The following is a 20214-nucleotide window of genomic DNA, read 5'->3' as shown; positions in this document are numbered from 1 at the left end:
TTGGTGCTGTTGGCAGGACGGGCCAGCCGAAGGCGGGGGAGGGGAGGGCCGCGAGGGGGAGCGGGGCGGGGGGGCCTCCTCGCCCACAGCCCATCTGGTCTCTGGGAGGTCCGCGTCTGCCACAGCCTGCTGGGCAGGGTCTGCCCGCCTTCAGAGTCGGAGATAGGGATGGGGCCACGGCGGTGGGAGTTTTGCTGGCTGGAGCCCTGCAGCGCTCCCCCGATAGGGGCTGGCTGCCGTGGGAGCTCCTGGGGTGCCCTTGGGAGCCGGGGCTCCAATACACATTGTGCACCTGGCCCCGAATGTCCAAGACGGAGGAAAGTGGCCTCACATGACAGATGGAGACAGCCTGGAGAAGTTAGATGGTGCGCCCAGAGCCCCTCTGCTGATCGAGGAGGGCTCCTGAGGGGAGCACATTTTCCTGGTTGGTTTGCACCTTCCCACTGGCCTGGCCCAGAGCCACCTGCAAACACCTGGGGAAGAGGAGCCGGGAGAGCGCCGTGTGAGAGGGTCTGCACGGGCCAGGAGACTGGCACAGAGCAGCTGCCCCCACCCCCGTCCATGGCCTCGCCTGCCATTCTGGAGCCAGCATTCGGTGTGTCAGTCAGACCCCCGCCACACCTGGGATTGTGGTGAGCCGATGGCACAGTGTTCAGAGGTTCTCCTGGCCCCGTTTACTGAAACACTGGGAAAACACATAAGCCCACACAGTGCTCTCTGGGCAGATGTCCAGGGTGTCCATCACTCCATGAGACCGGCACATCACGGGGGCTGCGGGGAGAGTGCCGTCATTTTACACGTTGGCTCTTCGCCTTAAGCAGTCCCCCTTCCTGCAAAGAAATCACCATCCTCCTGCTGATACTTTGGACGCAGACCAGAGACGTAGGGTCCCGGGGAGCTTGAGGAGCACTGTTCAGGGCAGGGCTGGGCCCCGGGGCACCACCCAGGTGCTGGTGAGGACTCTTGCCTCCAGTCCTGTCTCTGAAAAGAGGTGGGAAAAGCCCCTCACTCGGCCTGCATTCAGATCCTCTTAAAATGACCGAGCATCTGCTGTGTGTCAGAACTTTCCTCTATGTGTGATGATTTGTTGTTTCCTCGCCCTGGACCCTCACGTGACTCCCTACTCAACTGTCTGCTTCCCCAAGAGGTCCTCCCTGACCGCTCCAGCCCCCACACAGCCCCCGTCCCACACCATTACTTTCCATCCTGGAACTCACCGCTCCTGAACTTGGATGTCCGTGCCTCTGTTCATGGTCTGGCCCCCAGTGCCTCAGCAACTCAGGAGGGCAGGGATTCCCTCTCTCTTGTTCTTTGCCTTAGTCCCTGTCAGGAATGGAGACTAACGACTCAGCAAAATGTAAAGAATAGACGAATTTTATATAATTGCTTTCAAACACTTTTTTGTTAATGCTTTATAGTATCTCTTTCTCTCTCTCTATATGTATATATAAGTAATTATGTACACATAATAATACAATTATGTGCAATATAGAATAAAATATATGTAATGCACTGAGGTAAAGTTACATGAGAGATATGTGCATGTATCTCCCACTATATAGTGTATATATATATTGATAGGCATTATATGTGTATATATATATATATACAAAATGCATATTTTAAAAAAGAAAACAGTTGGGTGGGTGAGCATGAATTTGTATTTAATCCTAGGCACTGGTCTGTGGTGTGTGTATTACCTCAACTTAAGATGAGGAATTTGAAGCCCACAGAGGGTACAATGCCCGTAAGCGGAGAGTCAGGATTCGAACTCATGCCCTGCCCCCGCCCCACCCCGATTGCTAGCCCAGGGCCTGAGTGGCAATGGGAATCTTCAGTTCGTGGTCCGTTGTTTGTCCAGCACTGAGGGGCTGCCCAAAAGGCAGGATCTCTCCCCAGGCGGTGCCATCTACCAGAGATAGGCCCAGGTTTGTGGCACCCCTCCACCGGAAAAGAATCAAATACAGAAAAAAGCCCTCTGCTCCCAGAAAGGAGAGAGACCCTGAGCCCGCTCCAATCACAATGGCCCAGTAACACCTTTGTTCTTCCAGGAAATAGTGAAAAACCCAGAATTCATTCTCGGAGGGGCCACCAGGACAGATATCTGCCAGGGGGAGCTTGGTAAGTGTGAGGGGATGGAGCACGGAGAGAGGGGGGCTGGAACAAGCACCCCTGGAGGCCAGCAGGGCAGGGCCTCTGAGCTGCCCCCATGGCAAGAGCAACGTAGGACCCCCGGGGGGCACAGGGTCTGGGGGAATATGACGGCTACCACCGGCTACTTCCTCCTCTCCTCCCTCCCAGTCTGCCGCCCCCCCAGATGGAACCCCGTGGACCCCAGGCTCCTTACACTCCTGTTCCCCTGGGGGTGGCTGTGCTGCAGTGTGGGGCTCAGTTCACAGGGAACAGAGATACCCCGCGGCGCTGGTCTGGCTCCCTGCACCGTGACACGGCTAACACTTGCGTGCATTAACTCGGTCCCTGGATCTCCGTCCTGGTAGTCAGGATCTGAACTTGCTCTTAACCATTATGCCACAGTGCACCAGGGGCTCAGACTTTGGGGGGTCCCCCCGGGAGTTTCAGTCTCCTTCCTAAAATTAACCTGCGAGTGCCCCCAAGTCCATTAAAGTGGGTCTTGCATTTCAGGATTTAGCCCAAAATTGGAGTGAGTTTACCTTTATTCTATCTATGGGGGAAAAAAAAAGACGTCCTAAAAAACCCACCAGTGAAGCTGTAAGCTTATGAGGCCTGGCCTACAGCTGAGTTACCACTACGGTCTAATGGTTGCAGTGGATCATGCTGGAGCCTCCGTGTTCACCAACCAGCTACCCCAAACCAAGAACGCAAAGTCACAGACCTAGAGTGATGATAGCTGGTGATAGATCAGTAGATTGATCCATGATACAGTTGATCCCTGAACAACACGGATCCACTTATACATGGATTTTTTTGAATAACACAGTATCCTACTGTCAATGGATTTTCTCTTCCTTATGATTTCCTTACTAACATTTCCTTTGCACTGCATTCCTATTGTAGGAACATACAAAATACATGTTAACTGACTAGGTTACCGGTAAGGCCTCAGGTCAACAGCAGGCTCCTGGCTGTTAAGTTTCGGGAAAGTCAAAAGTTATACGTGGCTCTCCGACTGTGCGGTGGGTTGGGGGTGGAGGTCAGCGCCCCTTCCCCCATGTTGCTCAAGGGTCAACTGTACACAGATGATAGAATTACACATCCTAGCTATGACTTTGACCTTTCGAAAAAAAATTACATCCAGATTGGTCTTCATTTGTTGGGGGTCAGCCTTCTCTGGGAGACTCTGCCTGCCCCTTCCTCATGTCCTCGCTCATCTCTCCCTGCAGACTCTTCCTCTGCCTCCCCTCACTGCCCCCCTACCCGCCCCCCGCCTTATCCCTATGCTGCTGTTCGATAAAAAGGCATTGTATAGGCTCCTTTGTGTTTCAAGGTTTTAGTTTGTGGCATGAGTGCAAGTATCTATTTGGAATTACAACTGCATATTTAACCTTGGTTGGTGTTGAATATAACTATTATTTTGTAACACTTTTAAAAAAATACTTTATTTATTTGAGAGACAGAGAGAGCAGGAGTGGGGGGGCAGAGGGAGAGGGAGAAGCAGACTCCCCACTAAGTGGGGAGCCCGACCATGACCATGTGGGGCTGGATCCCAGGACCCTGGGATCATGACCTGAGCCAAAGGCAGACGCTTAACCGACTGAGCCACCCAGGCGCCCCATTTTGTAACACTTCTATTACTTCCAAATACTGTACGTAACATCTGTATAAGCCAGGAAGGATAACAATCAAATGAAGGGCTGTGAGCCTGACACCCAAAATAAGAGCTAGAACACGACCAACACCATCGCTAGCCCCTCCCTGCTAGCTAGCGGCCCCTTGCATGCTCTTGTCCACCCAGCTGCCCGACGAACTGACCTTCAGAGGGTACCCTCTTCTGGTTGATATGACCAATGCCATGCATCCACACAGACCCAGCAGAGAGATAAAGCCATATTGCTTTGTTGCTGAGTCTTTTCCTTTGCTTTAAATTGCATGAATAGCACTAGCTTCTGCATGCCCCCCTTCAAAAGCTCAGGGCCTTCCTGGCTGAATAGACAAGAGGTGCTGCGCTCTAGGGAAAGAAATGCATTTTCCTCCAGTGGGCAAAGCCCTAACTTGGAGAAGAACCGGGAGGAGGTGAGCCCACAGCAGGGGGGCCCTCCACCGGACTCTGGCCAGGACCACCCCAGAGCTGAGAGCAGGGACCGCCCCCCACCCCCCGGGAGGCACTCAGTGAGGTTTGCTGAACAAATGATCATGAAAGATTCTGTGTCCCTTCTCATTAGCATCTCCATCTTAAGAGCAGCAGATGCTTGAGGAACCAGTTGGCATGTTCCCCCCAGTGACATTCTAGGGAAAGCCAGAAGCAGGGCGACTCTGCAAGTAGATTTCCTGATGCTACACCATCTGTGAGTCACTCTAGCTTGTGCACAACAATCAGAAAGGGGTCGTGGGCTGTATGGTATTTTCCAAAAATGTGAACCCCGAGGACGCCGAACTAAGTGTGCTTGGGGTCTTGAATTCCAATGACGGCGGTGTTATCAACTGCCAACAAAGATATCAGGGATAAAACAGAGAGGTTGGGTAAATGGATACTTGCAAGTATCTGCTCACACAGAGCTCGTAGGCAGCCCTGGCAAGAGCGCTGGTCCCAGCCTCAGGGTGGACGAGTGGATGCGTCCGAGAGGCTGGCACAGCACAGAAAAAATGCTGTCTGATATCTGACTTCCTTTTGGAGTTGTCCTCCAGATGTGTGTCACTGTGAAGTCACGGCTGCAGAAATCAGTAGACCAGTCAGCAAATCTTGAAAATGAAAAATAACTGGAGCTACTCTCATCTCTAACTCAACCGAGTCTGTGCTGTGGGGAGGCCTCAGTCCCAGAAATGCACTCCCCGGGCGCCACGAGGGGCTATTTCTGAGGACCCCCAACTTCTTGGGCTGCAGCTACGAAATGCCTACTCACCCAGCCCCGCTGACATGAGCGTCCGCAGCCTTGGCCCTCTGGTGGGGAAGCCTCTGGAACTGCACAGAGCTGATGCATAATGGAGCATCAGTCTGAAACCCAAGTGAGCGTGTCCTATAACATGACCCGGATGACAACAGCTGTGCGTGATAAACCGGGCACGGAAAGAGCCAGGAAGGGAGGCAGAAGGGGAGGACAGAGGTATCTGTTGGTATTCTGTCCATTTTCCTAAATGCGGAAAAGATGTGGCCACATCTGGAATGCCCCACCTCTCCTTTCCGGCATAGAGCTTTCCCATTCATTGCGAGTTGGCAATGAAAACCGCGATGTCTGGCTCTCGTTTTGCAGGGGACTGCTGGTTATTAGCTGCCATTGCCTCCCTGACGCTGAATGACAACGCTCTGGCTAGAGTTGTCCCCCAGGACCAAAGCTTTGGACGCGGTTATGCCGGAATATTCCACTTCCAGGTAAGAGGGAGCCTGGACCGGGAGTGTTAGCTCTTTGGGGTCCAGCATGACATCATGAGCCTCTTCAGCTGCTCGGTAATCCTGGGAGGAATGTGACCCCATCTGTGTGAAAGCTGCACCCCAAACCACGCTGCGTCACGGGATTGCCTCTAAATGTGTGAGGAGGACAGTGAGGGCATCCTGTGGTGAGCCCTTCCGGAAAATAGACAGTAAGGCTTTAAGTGCAATTGTGGCAAGTCTGGAGGTCCTTGCCAATGGGTTTTAGTCTTCAGAACAGCTTGTGCTTTTAGCATAAATGGCCTAAAACAATTCTACCTCCCTGGGACTGGATTATTTCTCATAAACTGGGAGATCCTCTTTATTGAAGAAATACAGATTTGGAGACGTGAGTGAGGGTAAGAAGTAGAAATGGACAGAAGCACGGAGGCATCGCCTGCTGGACGTCGGGGGGAGGGACACACAGTCGCCCCTGTGGGACCCCCGCAGAGCCACCCTCGGGGCACAGCCTGCCTGGGGGCTGGTTTCCCTTTGCTCACGGCCCTGTTCTCTGTCGTCTCCTCCCCTGCATCCCCTGCAAAGGGCCCCAGCTCACACTGACGCCTGCCCTGCCCTGTACGTCTGAGGGTTACCTCGGGCAGATTTCACATGCTGTCTGGAAAAAGGACTCATATCTACCTTGTGGGGCTCGCAGAACTAAAAGGGATCCTAGGAAGGTGGCAGCATGGGGCCGGCACGCACTTCTGCCCCCGCACGGCCACCTTCCCCTCCCAGGCCACCACACCATCCCCTCCGTCCCCAAGGCCAGCCATCTGAGTACTCCCTCCAGTGCCCTGTTGTGCTCCACTGCCCTGCCTCTGATCGGGCAGGGGCTGTCCCTGTGGGGGGCCTGTCAGTCACATGCTGACATCTGGGAGGAGGGCGTTGGGAGTGAGGCCCCCTCGCTGCTCCTCTCCTGTCCTCAGCCACAGTGTGGGCATGAGGGTGCCGGTGGGGCCATCTCTGTGCTGCCCTGTAAGATCCCCTGAGCCAGCTCCGCCCTGGAAGGCCAGCCCAGAACCGCCCCCAACACCGCACCTGCTTCGGGAAGCCCCGAGCAGTGCGTCCGTAGAACCTGAAGTCACAAAGGCCCCCAAGAAAGCCTGAAGTGACACGTGCTGGGAGGGTTAAGCCCCCAAGTGGGAGCCCAGCTGGGGGGGTGGTGGTGGTATTTATTGTCCCACGCCACGCTGCCTCCCAACACACCCCTTAGAGCCCGTCACTGGGAGCCCAGGGGAATATTCTCCTTCAAACACACAACCTCGGCCGGACACTGGGCGGCCTGGTCTGACTGGGGCAGGGTCGCTGACACGGAACCGATTAGGATGCCCTGGCAAAGCTGGACATGGACTGCTCCTGGAGCCCCTGCGTGTGCTCCCCTCTTTCTACTTTCTCTTTCTTCTTCCCTTAGTGTCTCTCTCGGGCCAACTGAGTGAGAAGGAACGCACACGCAGATACACGCACGCACTCATACGCACATGCACGCGTGCACGTGAACACATGCACACACGTGTGAACACACGGACACACAAGCACGTGTGTGAGCACACGCAAACACATGCACAGGCCAACTGAATGAGAAGGAACGCACACGCAGATACACGCACGCACTCATACGCACATGCACGCGTGCACGTGAACACATGCACACACGTGTGAACACAAGGACACACAAGCACGTGTGTGAGCACATGCAAACACATGCACAGGCCAACTGAGTGAGAAGGAACGCACACGCAGATACACGCACGCACTCATACGCACATGCACGCGTGCACGCGAACACATGCACACACGTGCGAACACACGGACACACAAGCACGTGTGTGAGCACACGCAAATACATGCACAGGCCAACTGAGTGAGAAGGAACGCACACGCAGATACACGCACGCACTCATACGCACATGCACGCGTGCACGCGAACACATGCACACACGTGTGAACACACGGACACACAAGCACGTGTGTGAGCACACGCAAACACATGCACAGGCCAACTGAGTGAGAAGGAACGCACACGCAGATACACGCACGCACTCATACGCACATGCACGCGTGCACGTGAACAATGCACACACGTGTGAACACACGGACACACAAGCACGTGTGTGAGCACACGCAAACACATGCACAGGCCAACTGAGTGAGAAGGAACACACACGCAGATGCACGCACTCATACGCACATGCATGTGAACACATGCACACACGTGTGAACACACGGACTCACAAGCATGTGTGTGAGCACACGCAAACACATGCACACACACACATATGCACACACTCACCTCGTGTCTGCACACCCGGCACAAGTGTCCACCTGCCCCGTTACAGCCCCTCTCTCTCTCTGTGTAAATGGCCAAAAAAAAGGCAGTCTGAGAGTTTCCACCCCTGGGCAGGGAGGGCACTGAAGATGAAGAAACATTAAGATGCCCAGCAGCCGGCTGACAGAAGGGCATAGAGAACCGCGCTGTTGCAAGAGCAGAGCAAACCCCACACTATGCCCCTCCCTCGGGAGACAGAAGAGCTAACCCAGCCCACCCACGGTGTCCGCGTGCGACCCTGTCTCGCTGGCCCCCGACTTTGATGGGTCCACACGGGGTCTTCAGGCAGATGTCCGTGGTGGGTGGGGTGCTCAGCCTGTGTCTCAGTGGACACAGTCCAGGGGCCCCCATCATGGGATCCGCATGTGATTTTCCTCCGTACCCTAAGGGCAGTGTGTGGTCTGAGGGAGAAAGAGCCAAGTGATAAACATTCACGGATGGGGCTGGACTCCCCTGGGACTCACGCCCCCCCCGCCCCCCGTGCTTTCCGTCTCCGTCCTGGCCAACAGTTCTGGCAGCACAGTGAGTGGCTGGATGTGGTCATCGATGACCGGCTGCCCACCTTCAGGGACCGCCTGATCTTCCTCCACTCCGCCGACCACAGTGAGTTCTGGAGCGCCTTGCTGGAAAAAGCCTATGCCAAGTGAGTGCTCCCTGCCCGGGGAGGAGGGGTGCTGTCCAGGAAGCAGGTCTCCACCCCTGGGGCCTTTCCAGGGACTTTCAGTGAGTCGCGACACATGTCCCTCCTGTGTCTGGCCTTCCGAAGAGCTGGGAGAGTAGGCGGAGGAAAATCTGGATGAGTTACCAGAACTTGGCTCTCCCAACCTGCCACCAAGCACCGTCATAGCTCAAACATCTGGGCTGTGGTAACAGGGACCGTTTTAATCATTTTTAAGTGTACAGCTCGGTGGCGTTAAGTACATTCACACTGTCGTGCAACCATCACCAGCATCCACCTCTAGAACTTGCAAAACTGAAACTCCGCACCTGCTAAACTCCAACTCCCCGTCCCCTGCGCCCAGCCCCTGGCAACCGCCATGTTGATTTCTGTCTCTGTGGATTTAATGAGCTGAGGAAGCTCAAAGTAAGTGGAACCCAAACATTTTTAATCGCCTGCCAGATGACCTTGGTTCCCTCCAGCACTCTCGATGTCCGGCCCGTCAGCTTGTCAGCAAAAGGCCAAGCAGCCCGAGTTCTGTGCTCAGCTGACAGCAGAGCTGCCCTGGGAGTCCCTCTTGGGCTCATCCGGGATCTTTGGAGCATAGGGAACCTGTCTTCAGAGACGGAAACTGGGAAGCACATTTGTGTTTCTAATTCTGGCAAGTGGCAAAATTAAGTGAAGGGAAATGGAGGTTTAACTGATCCTGAAATCAGCAGGACAGAATTAAAGCCATCAAAGAAGAACCAAAGGTATACTACCCGCCCCCCATGCCCATCTGCTCCAGCTAGGTCTATGCACACGCCTCCGAGGCACCAGACAGGTTTCAGGTGGGCAAAGGGGCAGAGGACAGCCAGGGAGCCCAGCCCCAGCTCTACCCCATGGTGAGTCCCCACCAGGAGACCTCGGCAGGATCCTCTCCAGGGCTAGTGCCTGTGCTCTCCAGGGCTGGGCGGGCATGGCTTCATCCTCAGTGAGCCCAGCGCAGGGAAATCCTCCCCCTGCAGCTGTGGAAAAGTCTTGAGTCAGGAATTCCAGCTGGCGGGATCCAGTGGAACTTGAAGGGTATTCACTCAAAGAGTGGAGAATAAGTTTCCTAAAAAAGAAAATCTTTAATTTTTGGTCATTCAAAGAGGCCAAAAATGATTGGGATGTACCTCACCAAAAATGGCAAATAAGCACATGGAAAGATGCTCAACAGTATTTGTCATTAGGAAATTGCAAATGAAAACAATAGCAAAATACCACTACATACTTGCAGCACCAATTGCTGACAAAGATGTAGAGCAAGAGGAACTCTCATTCACTTGTGGTGCGAATGCAAAATAGTTCAGCCATTTCGGAAGACAATTTGGCAGTTTCTTATAAAACTAAACTTTCTTATAAAACTAGTCTTACCTAATAGTTCAGCAATCAAACGCCTTGGTAAATGAGTCCGGTAAAAAGTCATTTTTACCCAAATGAGTTGGATAAAAACTTATGTCTACACAAAAGCTGCACACAAATGTTTATTGTGCTGTTATTGATAATTGCCAAAAACTAGAAGCAAATAAGATGTCCTTCAAGATGAATGGATAAACAAACAGTGGTACATCCAGGCAATGGAACATTATTTAGTGATTTAAAAATGAGCTATCAAGCCATGAAAAGAAATGGATGAATCTTAAATGCATATTGCTAAGTGAAAGAAGCCAATCTGAAAAGACTACATGCATACTGCATGATTCCAATGATATGACATTCTGGAAAAGGCAAAACTATGGAGACAGGAAAAACATCAGTGGTTGCCAGGGGTTCAGGTGGAGGGAAGGACAGAGGTAGGGGTGAACATGTGGAATACAAGGGATCTTTTTTAGGGTGGTGAGACTATTCTGTATGATACTGTAATCGTGAATACGTGACACCATTCATCTATCAAACTCATAAAACTTTACAGCACAAAGAAAGAAGCTTAATACATGAAGATTTAAAAATCATAGAGAAGGATGACGAACCCCAGGATGAAATGCAGACCATGCATTTCATCTAACTGTATTGCAAATTTATGCAACAAACTCATTGCAGGGGTAGGAGAAAAAGGAGCTGACCTGAGTAACTGTGGGCATGAATGGGGTCTGTAAGATTAAAAGCAAAAGGAAGCATTCTACTCAGGCTGATTAACTTGTTTCTCATAGGGGCAAGGACAACAATTCTGATACCATTATATGTATATAATGAGTTGAACAATTAAGGAGATGAATGGCAGGCGGTGGAGCTAGGTTTCTCACTTTTGGAGAGGAGGTTACAGAGAAGCAAGGGGAGGAGGCTTAGAATGATGCCTATGGTCATGGGTTAGGGCTGGAGACTCAGGCTGCTCTCACGTTTTGTTTAGTAGAGATGGTTCCAGATAGACACATGTATACATCCTGCGTTGGTGTACATACATCATCTCCTCACTTTGTCAGCACAGGGGGCCTAGAAAGAATGGCAGCCCCACAGGAACAAGCACCCCTACTTCCCGGGTCTTGGTCTCTAATACTGTTTTTCCAAAGAAAGGAACCAGACAGCCTTGGAGACAAGGTTGATTCTAGGACTGGGCTGGGAAACTCACAAGATGAGCCTAGAGCATCTTGTAGTACCAAGAAGTGAGAGAACATGGTTTACACACACACACACACACACACACACACACACACTGGTGGGGTTACGTCAAAAGGACGCAGGAACCAGCTGAAGAGGTTGAGAGTAGCCAAAGCTGGGAGAGTTTGAGCAATAAAATAAGCAAAGTGGTATTGGATTGTAAACCAAAGTACAAAGTAAATATCCCTGAGTCCATATTGATATAAATAAATGACTGAATAAATAAATTGGAGAAAAGAATAAATCTTCCACGTAGAAGAACTGCAAGTAATTAAAGGTGGAGCAAATCCCTCTGCTCCTGAAGGGAGGGCTGCACATAATGGTGTCCTGCCAAAGAAGACAGTGTGGACAGGGGGAGGGAGAGTAACTACAGTGGAGAAGCCTAACGGACATGACCTCACCATTGACAGCGATGGGTCATGATGACGGTATGGACCCTAGATACAATGTGATGAGAAGGACATGTTACTTCTGCGGTCTTCCTCCCCTACACCCATAACCCCAGTCTAATCAATAGAAAAACAGCAGACAGATCCCAATCGAGAGACATTCTACAAACACCCAACAGTATTCTTCAAGATGGCCAGGGTCATGGAAAACAAGGAAAGTCTGAGACACTGTCACAGCCAGGAGGGGGCTTAAGGACTCAGTGTGATGTGATATCCTGGGTGGGATCTCGGAACAGAGTATATTAGGTAAAAACTAAGGAAATAAGAAGAAAGTAGAGACTTTAATAATAATAACGTATGGGTTCAGTCCCTGTAACAAGTGTACCAAGATGTTAATCCTGGGGGAAATTGGGTGAGGGGTATACTGGAACTCTACTGTTTACAAACTTCTCTATAAATCTGAAACTGCTCTAAATGGAAACGTTTATATTATGTTAATTTCTTATATCTATATATTATATTAATTATATTATATTAATTTTATATTAATATATTAATTAATATATTAATATATTATATTAATAATATATTAATTAAAAAGACCATTATGAGGGGGAAAAATGGTTGTGAGTATGTGAGACCAGAAAGGAAGAGAAAAATCCTCAACTTTGTCTCAGTCTATGTATAACACCTTCATGGTCAAGTCCTGGTCCCTGTTCCGTGTAAGATGAGGGAGAGGGAGGGAGGGCAGGCGGGCGAGCCTCATTTACACCTCACAGTAGTCCTGGCAGGGAGCATACAGGCATCACCCCCATTTTGTAAATTTGGAAACTGAAGCACTGGGTGAGTTGTCCCCGGAGCCCTCCGTTTGTAAGTGGTGGGTCTGCCGCTTGCACCCGCGGCCAGTCAGGGACCAAAGTCCACGCTCTTTACCACCGCACCGCACTGCCTGTCTCTAAGAGAGCCCAGGATCCTTGGAGCTCCACGTAGAGCTGAATCCCTGCTTCCCTTCTTCCTTCCACACCACCCAACCCAGGGCAAGGTCAGGAGAGACAATGGTCCTTAGAAGAGTTAGAAAAACTCTGGTCAAGGGGCGCCACCTGGTGGCCTTTCTTGTTCCCTGCAGCGGTATCCCTGCCTTCCTTCCGAGACAGGCTGAATGGGAGCTATGAGGCTCTGAAGGGGGGCAGCACCATCGAGGCCATGGAAGACTTCACCGGGGGTGTAGCAGAGACCTTTGCAACTAAAGAGGCTCCAGAGAACTTCTATGAGATTCTAGAGAAGGCCTTGAAGAGGGGCTCTCTGGTGGGCTGCTCCATTGATGTAAGTCGTTCATGTGCATGTTCACATTCCTGGCACTGCCCTTGGGCTGTAGACCAGCAGGTGCCCTGGCTGGGTGAGAGGAGGGGCATAACTTTCGAGGGCGGGGGGCGGCGCAGTGGTATCAATGTTTATGTATTTTCATTAAAACAGAAGTTCTAATGTTTTTCAAATTACAAAGTTGGGGCACACTTACTGTATTAGGCGGAACAATCCTCAATCTATAAAGGCAAACTTCGATGTCCCTGCCCAAGTCCCAGCCCTGGGGCACCCAGTGTGTGCCCTTCACACCCCCCATCCTTACTCAGACATACGGGCATGCGCCTAAATACACAACCATAGGAGAAGTCCAGTTTGATTTTACTAAATGGAGTCCTACTCTGTAGATTTTACTAAATGGAGTCTTACTCCATACTTTTCCGAAACTTGTTTTTTTTCTACTTCCTACAGCATTAAAACATTCACATCAGTAGATAGGAATCTAACAGTATTTTCTCCAACATCTTTATGCATGCAAACATACACACGTATAGTTTTACCTCATCCAGTTTTTAGAACCTATTCAAGTTTTGTGTTTCCTCTTGCATTAACCTTGGGAATATCTTCTTTGTTACTAAATTATCCCTTTCCTCTGTGTTTCCAAGTTTGTGACATAGGGTTGTACGTGACATAGGTTGTATGTGTCTCACATACACATAAGAAGTTAAATGCTTCTTATCCTCTCTTCGGTGTATGGGATCATACTTCTATCTTGTGCTGGGCTACATGATGGGGGGGGGTCAAGTTGCTCTGTGTGGGGGCAAAAAAGTGAACTTTTCCCTGGAGTCTGAGCTGGGAATGAAGGTCTCCTCACCCTGGTAAGAGACTGGGGATAGCTGTATGTCCCTGCTAACCATCTTAGGGGTGACCTTATATGCGTCAGGCACATGGCGGAGCAGAAGGGGCCAGGCCAGGCATGGAGCTGGGTCTGGGCAGGTAGGGAAGGCTTGACTTACCTAATGGGTCCAACGCTGCTTTTTTCACATTTTAGATCAGAAATGCTGCAGAATCTGAAGCCCGGACACCTTTTGGTCTCATTAAGGGCCATGCCTACAGTGTGACAGGAATTGACCAGGTAGGCGACGTGAACCTCTGTAGATAGGGTACAGGAGTAGACTCAGCAGTGCTAGTCCCTTATACTGATCTAGTGCATCACAGTATAAACCACACCTTCAGATGTTTTAGAGAAGGTCTCATCTAAAGGAGGAAGGCTGGAATCCAAAAGAGCAAAACAGGAGAGAGAGAAAGAGAAACATGTGATTCTACCACAGTACCAACCTGGTTTAGCTAGTGTAAGAGCCTAGGCTTTGTTTTTTCTTTTCTTTTCATTTTCTTCCTTAATTCTAGAGTTCTCTAGAGAAACAGAATCAATAAGATATTGATAGATGATAGATAGATAGATAGATAGATAGATAGATAGATAGATGATAGATAGGGAATGAGGAATTGGCTCCGATGATTATGGAGGCTGAGAAGTCCTATGATCCACCATCTGTAAGCCATAAACCCAGGAAATCTGGTGGGGTTGTTCCAGTTCAAGTCCAAAAGCCAAAAACCAAGAGAATCAATGGTATAAGTCCCAGTCTAAGAGCAGAAGAGAATCAAAGTCCCAGCTCAGCAGTCAGACACAGAGAATGAATTCTCCCTTCCTCCACCTTCTATAGTGCTAGTCAGACCTTCAGCGGATTAGATGAGGCCCACCCACATGGGGGAGGGCCCTCTGCTTTACTCAGTCTCCCAATCCAAATGCTAATCTCATCCAGAAACGCCCTCACAGACACACCCAAAATTGTGTAAAAGCAAATATCTGGACACCAGTGGCCAAGTCAAGGTGACACATAAAAATAACCATCAAAAGTCCCGTTCTCTGCAGCAGTGGCCCAGTGTAGAACTGATCCCCAGGGGTTACTAGACCCCACACAGTACCCCTCTGACTTTTAGGGAGTGCTTGGTTGCAAAGGCTCTTTCCCCCTCCTTCCCTGTCCATAATGCCTTGCCACTCACTCACTTGAGTAGGCATGTGATTTTTTTTAAAAGATTATTTATTTACTTGAGAAAGAGAGTGAATGAGCGAGAGAGAACACGAGCGGGGGTTGGGGGCAGAGGGAAGGGAGAAGCAGGCTCCCTGCTGAGCAGGGAGCCCGATGCGGGGCTCAATCCTGGGACCCCAAGATCATGACCTGAGTCAAAGGCAGACGCTTAACAGAGTGAGCCACCCAGGCGCCCCAGTAGGCATGTGATTTTTAATGTTACAGCTCCCAAATATTGTTTCCAGTAATAGAAACTTCCCACCCCATCTGTTCAATGGCTTTTCCTTTCTCTCCACCTCCAAGACATTTACCTTCCCGGCACATTTCACGTAATGAACATCTTAAATGATGAGCTGCAAGCTGCATCCTAGACTCTGGAGAGGTTATACTAACTTAATTTTTACACATCAAAAATATGATTTGTGCCCAGCGCATGAGGATAAAGTGTTTTGAGCTAAAATTTCTGGTTAGTTGATGAATAGAAATTTTTTACTTCTACTCTCTTTCCTCCAATATCTTTCTAAATGCACTGGCCCTTTCTCTTGGTCCGGGGCAGAGCATGAAGGGCATGGCTGAACATCTTTCTTTACTGGCTCAAGGGTTCTCCATATGGACAGCAGAAATCCTCACCTGACACCTGGAAGGGGGAATATTGGATTCAGAAGACTTGGAAGTGGTTTTTGTTTATCGTTGTTTAAATTCCCAGCGTGTGCCTATATACTTTTCGTTCATCTGTCCGTAAGATATTAAGGATGAAGAAAACTCACTCATAGGTCCCTGAGCACTTGGGACAAACTACTCTTTACCTCTCGCTGTGCTAGATGCTGATACACTGATAAATAGGACGCGGCCCCTGCCTCTAGGGCAATTCCAATCCAGCGAGAAAACTCATTCATTTGAAGATTCACGTGAACTAATTTCTTGTTATGTATAATTCTACTTTATTTCCCAGATGCGGCGTATCCATTCTGGGGTGATTAATAATCACAGTAGGTGATGCCAGCCACTGTGCTCACTAGGAATTAGAAAGTTCCAAGGGCTAGTTAAGAATTGATGAGTTTTGACATGTCTTTTGCGTGTCATAGTCAAGAGGCTTTTGGGAAAGCCAACCGTGGCTGGAGGGGAAGTACTCTGGAGCTCATGCATGAATTTATCATTCCACATTGCCCTGATGTTTTTCCCCTCCAGGTAAACTTCCGAGGCCAGAAAATGGAGCTCATCAGAGTCCGGAACCCTTGGGGTCAGGCTGAGTGGAACGGGTCCTGGAGTGACAGGTCAGTCCCCGCCTCCTTGCCTTCCTGGGGCTTCTGCAGGCATATGAGGGAGGCGCACTGTGTCTACAGTTCCCTCCTGCTGCTGGTGACCTTAACTTCCTCCCTCTTCAGCCCTCTGGCCCACCATGCAGTCAAAATTGAACACCCTTGTAACGGCTTTTTCTCACCTTTCCAGTTACTGTTACTTACGTTAGTGGATATATTCCCTCCCGTGGGGAGATGTGATCTCCCCATGATATTGTGAGAGGCTTTATCTCCAGTGCTGAGTAGCTCCAATATGCAGGGTGTGTGTGTGTGTGTGTGTGTGTGAGCGCACATGTTGGGGGGGTGGGGGTGGCCATGAGTATTTGAAGTGTGAGAGTCCCCGAAATATTGCCAAGCACGTCACTACAGGGTTCTCTCTGATTCGTCACTGGCCATTGGCTAGAGCCCCAGCGGCCCAGTAGAGAGGGGAAGCAGAACAGGAAATGCATTGCTTCCAGAGCAGTCAACCAGGGTTATTTCTTGGCCCCCAATTATATAGAATGGTCTCCCTTGCGGGTACGTGTCCCTCCTCATCCCTCGCGAAGCGGCCCAGGTGGCTAGCATCTGGGAACGTTTAGATGTGCTTGGGCAGGGCCCACCCTGAGCCGCTTGCTCCCTCAGCCAGGACTCTGCCATCTCGGGGTCCTGCTGTCCCACCCCTGCCTGCTCACAGCTCGTGGGACTCTGGGGAGACCTCCAGCATGTCTAGAGCCTGAGTAGACGAACCTGAGCTGTGTTTGTCCTCAGACCATGAGGCCACCATGTCGCCAGCCATCAGCGTGTCTGCATCTCTGTTAACCTGACTCCAGCCCGAGGGTGCGGGGGCTTGTGGACCCATCATGGTTCTTGTTCACCACCTTCCCCCCACTTTGGCTCTCACCTTCTCAGAGCCCGGGGTCTTTGGCAGAGATGGATTCACACCAACATCACAGGAGGGAAGAGATCGGCCTCCCTCTCCTGGCAGAAATGGAAAGAACAGAAATATTGAAATTGAAATTAATGAGCCTGCTTCATATCACACATAGACTATTAGAGTGTTCTTCCGTTAAGAGAACACAGCGCATAAAAGGGCCATTTTTTTTCTTCTCCTGGGAAACATGCAGAGGGAGAAATAAGGGAAGTGCATTTCCTGGGGTCAAGGCTGGAAGCGAGCTTTCCTCCTGCTCCCACTCAGCCTTGGGGTGACAGAGGGCAGGTCCCCATCCTGATCCCTGCTCCTGACCCCACCTGTTAGGAGCGAAGTACTGAAAACGCGTTAGCCCGGCAGGCCCGTTTTGGGGTGTGAGCCCCTCGGAAGGTCCTGGCTCTGGGTACTGCTGTTCTGACCCTGGCACGCAGGACCTGGAGAGGGGCTTCTCCTGGGTCCTTCCTGGGATGAGCTCTGCAGGGTGTGGATGAGGGGGCCATGCCAGTTGGGTACCCCGGTGGCGGTTACTCAGTGGAACCATTTGAAGGTGTAGAGACACGGTGAACTTGGAGGCTTCTTGGAGAGCTCACCTAAAGAAAATGTTTAGTATGTGAAATGTCAAGCCCAAGCAAACAGAAGATACTATTATCACTTTTCGAAACGTCACTTACCAATGAAGAGGAGAGATCGGGAGATGCTCCGGGGCACACGTCAGTCCCCTTCTGACTTCCGGTTGGAAGTTTCTGCTACCTTGCTAGCGTTCAACATCCTATGATGGTCCTGTGATAAGCCCCTACAGAGGGACTTCAAATGATCCCGAGGACCTTTTACCATTGGCTGCTCTTGGACGGCTACTTTGCAACCAGCCTCTAGATCCCCTGGGGCGTTCCCGGGGCCCAGGGAGTAGGCACTGACCAGGATCAATCCCCACATAGCCACCACCCAGACACCTCGGGAGGGACGCTCACACCCCGACAAGGCAGTCTTGTTCCAGCCGGCTTTGCTTACTCCTCCTAGTTCCTCCGAGTGGTGTTCTGTTGGCCCAGCCGAGCAAAAGCGCCTGTGTCACACGGCTCTCGACGACGGGGAATTCTGGTACAGTGCTTGTCTCTGTTTTCCTTTCTGTATTGACTGCATAACAGGTATGAGGGCAGGGCCCTAGAGACCTTGGCTTGCTTGCTTGCTTTCTGTCTGTCTTGTTCAATTTCTTTGGTAAATCAAATACATTGGTCTCAAGCCCCTTATGTTCACCCAGGTTGGCAAAGAACTTGGTATGAACACGGGGTTGAGCCTGGGTCTCCAGACCAGCATCCCTCCTCTGAACTCCCCGTCATCCAAGTTCGCATGGTGTGTTTGAAGACAGACAGGCAGCCCCGCTGCTCCTGGGGGCTACTTCCTTGTCCCACTTGATGACAAGGGCCCCTGAAGGCAGCGACCTTGACAGCACCCAAAAAAATAGACCTAAGTGGGCAGGAAACATTCCTAATCTCGACTTTCTACAGGGTGGAATCTCTTTGCTTAACTGGGAGTTTTTAATGGGCCTTTGTTTCTAGAAGCTTCTTTTGATCTTGTTTCTTCCTGTGGGGTCCAGAAAACAGTTGGCTCTTCCAACCCTGCAAGACCACACATTTCTGATGTCCAGCTTTCTTCCCTGATGAGCAAACCAGTCGATTCTTGTCTGAGCTCACTTTTTTTCTTATAGGCCTTATTAAACACAGCAGGCAAAAGCCAGCACACAGGTGGCTGTTCCCCTTGAACACAGCCTCTGTCTTCCATATTTTGACAGTTTTAACAAGTATATTGCCATTTGTAATGTGGATATCTATTTCCCAGCTCTAATATTTCCATGAAACCTGCCCAAGTGCTAAGCTGATATCACATAGTTTAGAATTCTGTCACAGTGGCTCCATACTTCAAGGCACCAACGACTTAGGGTCACACCAGCTGCTGTAAGAAGTAGACTCAACACGTATAAAGACTCAAATGCAGTAAAGTTTATTTCTCACTCATTGTAACAGTCCAGCAGGACATCCCTATTCTGTGGGTGGCTCTCCCCATGCAGTGATTCAGGGACCCAAGCCCCTTCCTCTCTGTGGTTCCACCAGCCATCTGCAGGAAGCCAGCAGCAGAAGAAAGACAGGAAAGATTGGAGGAGACACCCCCACTTCCTAAGAGCCTTGACCCGCACATCACTGCTTACATCCCACTCTAGATGCCAGGGGTGGGCTGCAGTCCCTGAACCTGGGTTTTCCTTAGCTTTGCTTGTGTATTTTCTGTCTGCCCACACGTGAGTTCTCCCTGTCCTTGAGGACAGGTGCGGGCCCTCACTACCGGTTGGTTAGATGATTAAGCGAACGAATGGATCATGACATCACCATCACTTCCCATGGAGAATGGTGTCTCTCCACCTTGTTGCAGGATGGCATTTAGGGACTTCAAGGCCCACTTCGACAAAGTGGAAATCTGCAACCTCACTCCTGACGCCCTGGAGGAGGATGCTCTCCACAAGTGGGAGGTGACGGTCCATCAAGGAAGCTGGGTGCGGGGCTCCACGGCCGGGGGCTGCCGCAATTTCCTGGGTTGGTAATCTGCTTGTCACTCTCTCTGTCGTTGCCAAGTGTCCAGTGAAGTCTGGGGGACGTCAGCGGGTCAGCACCAGGACCCTAGAGAAGGCCTGAGTGTGGAGTTAGTAGGATTTCTGGGATGGCTGGTGAGGGCTGCAGAGATGTAGCAGGAAGTCAGATAAGAATTGCTCGGGGAAACTCTTGTTTGGTCACTTAGGTTATCTCCCATGACAAGTAATAGAAAGCACAAGTCATGCTAGTTTAGCAATTCAAAGAATTTTTTCCTTGCATGGCTGAAAAGTACAGAGAAGTAGGGTGGGCTTCAGGCATAGTTCCCTCAACCCACTGGTCTGGAAATCTCTGCTCTGTCCTCTTTCCTCTGTTGACTTCTTCCTCAGTCTGGGTTTCTTTATAGAAAGGAGGGCAGGAGGGCTGCCAGCACCACCCAGGACTTCCTGAGCCCTCACTTATGCACAGGGTCATCCAACGAAAGTCCCCAGCTTCACTCTAACTGGGCATTCC

General features: G+C 50.7%; 1 protein-coding gene across 3 annotated transcripts in view; it reads left to right on the top strand.

Annotated features, from left to right (window-relative positions):
- Positions 1-20214, top strand: part of CAPN9 (calpain 9) — a 41156-nt gene that overhangs the window by 4073 nt on the left and 16869 nt on the right. For all 3 annotated transcript variants that reach the window (XR_003518578.1, XM_027586950.2, XM_027586961.2), the window contains exons 2-9: positions 2052-2121; positions 5388-5506; positions 8378-8511; positions 12689-12857; positions 13885-13968; positions 16112-16197; positions 18146-18223; positions 19547-19707. Coding sequence is in view for 2 of the 3 variants with exons in the window: in XM_027586950.2 (XP_027442751.1) it covers positions 2052-2121; positions 5388-5506; positions 8378-8511; positions 12689-12857; positions 13885-13968; positions 16112-16197; positions 18146-18223; positions 19547-19707 (901 nt within the window). In the remaining variant the exon portion in view is untranslated. The remainder of the gene's footprint in view (positions 1-2051; positions 2122-5387; positions 5507-8377; positions 8512-12688; positions 12858-13884; positions 13969-16111; positions 16198-18145; positions 18224-19546; positions 19708-20214) is intronic.

The sequence above is a fragment of the Zalophus californianus genome, chromosome 15, assembly GCF_009762305.2.
Source record: "Zalophus californianus isolate mZalCal1 chromosome 15, mZalCal1.pri.v2, whole genome shotgun sequence".
NCBI classification, from domain to species: Eukaryota; Metazoa; Chordata; class Mammalia; order Carnivora; family Otariidae; genus Zalophus; species Zalophus californianus.
This window is presented reverse-complemented; position numbering and strand designations above follow the sequence as displayed.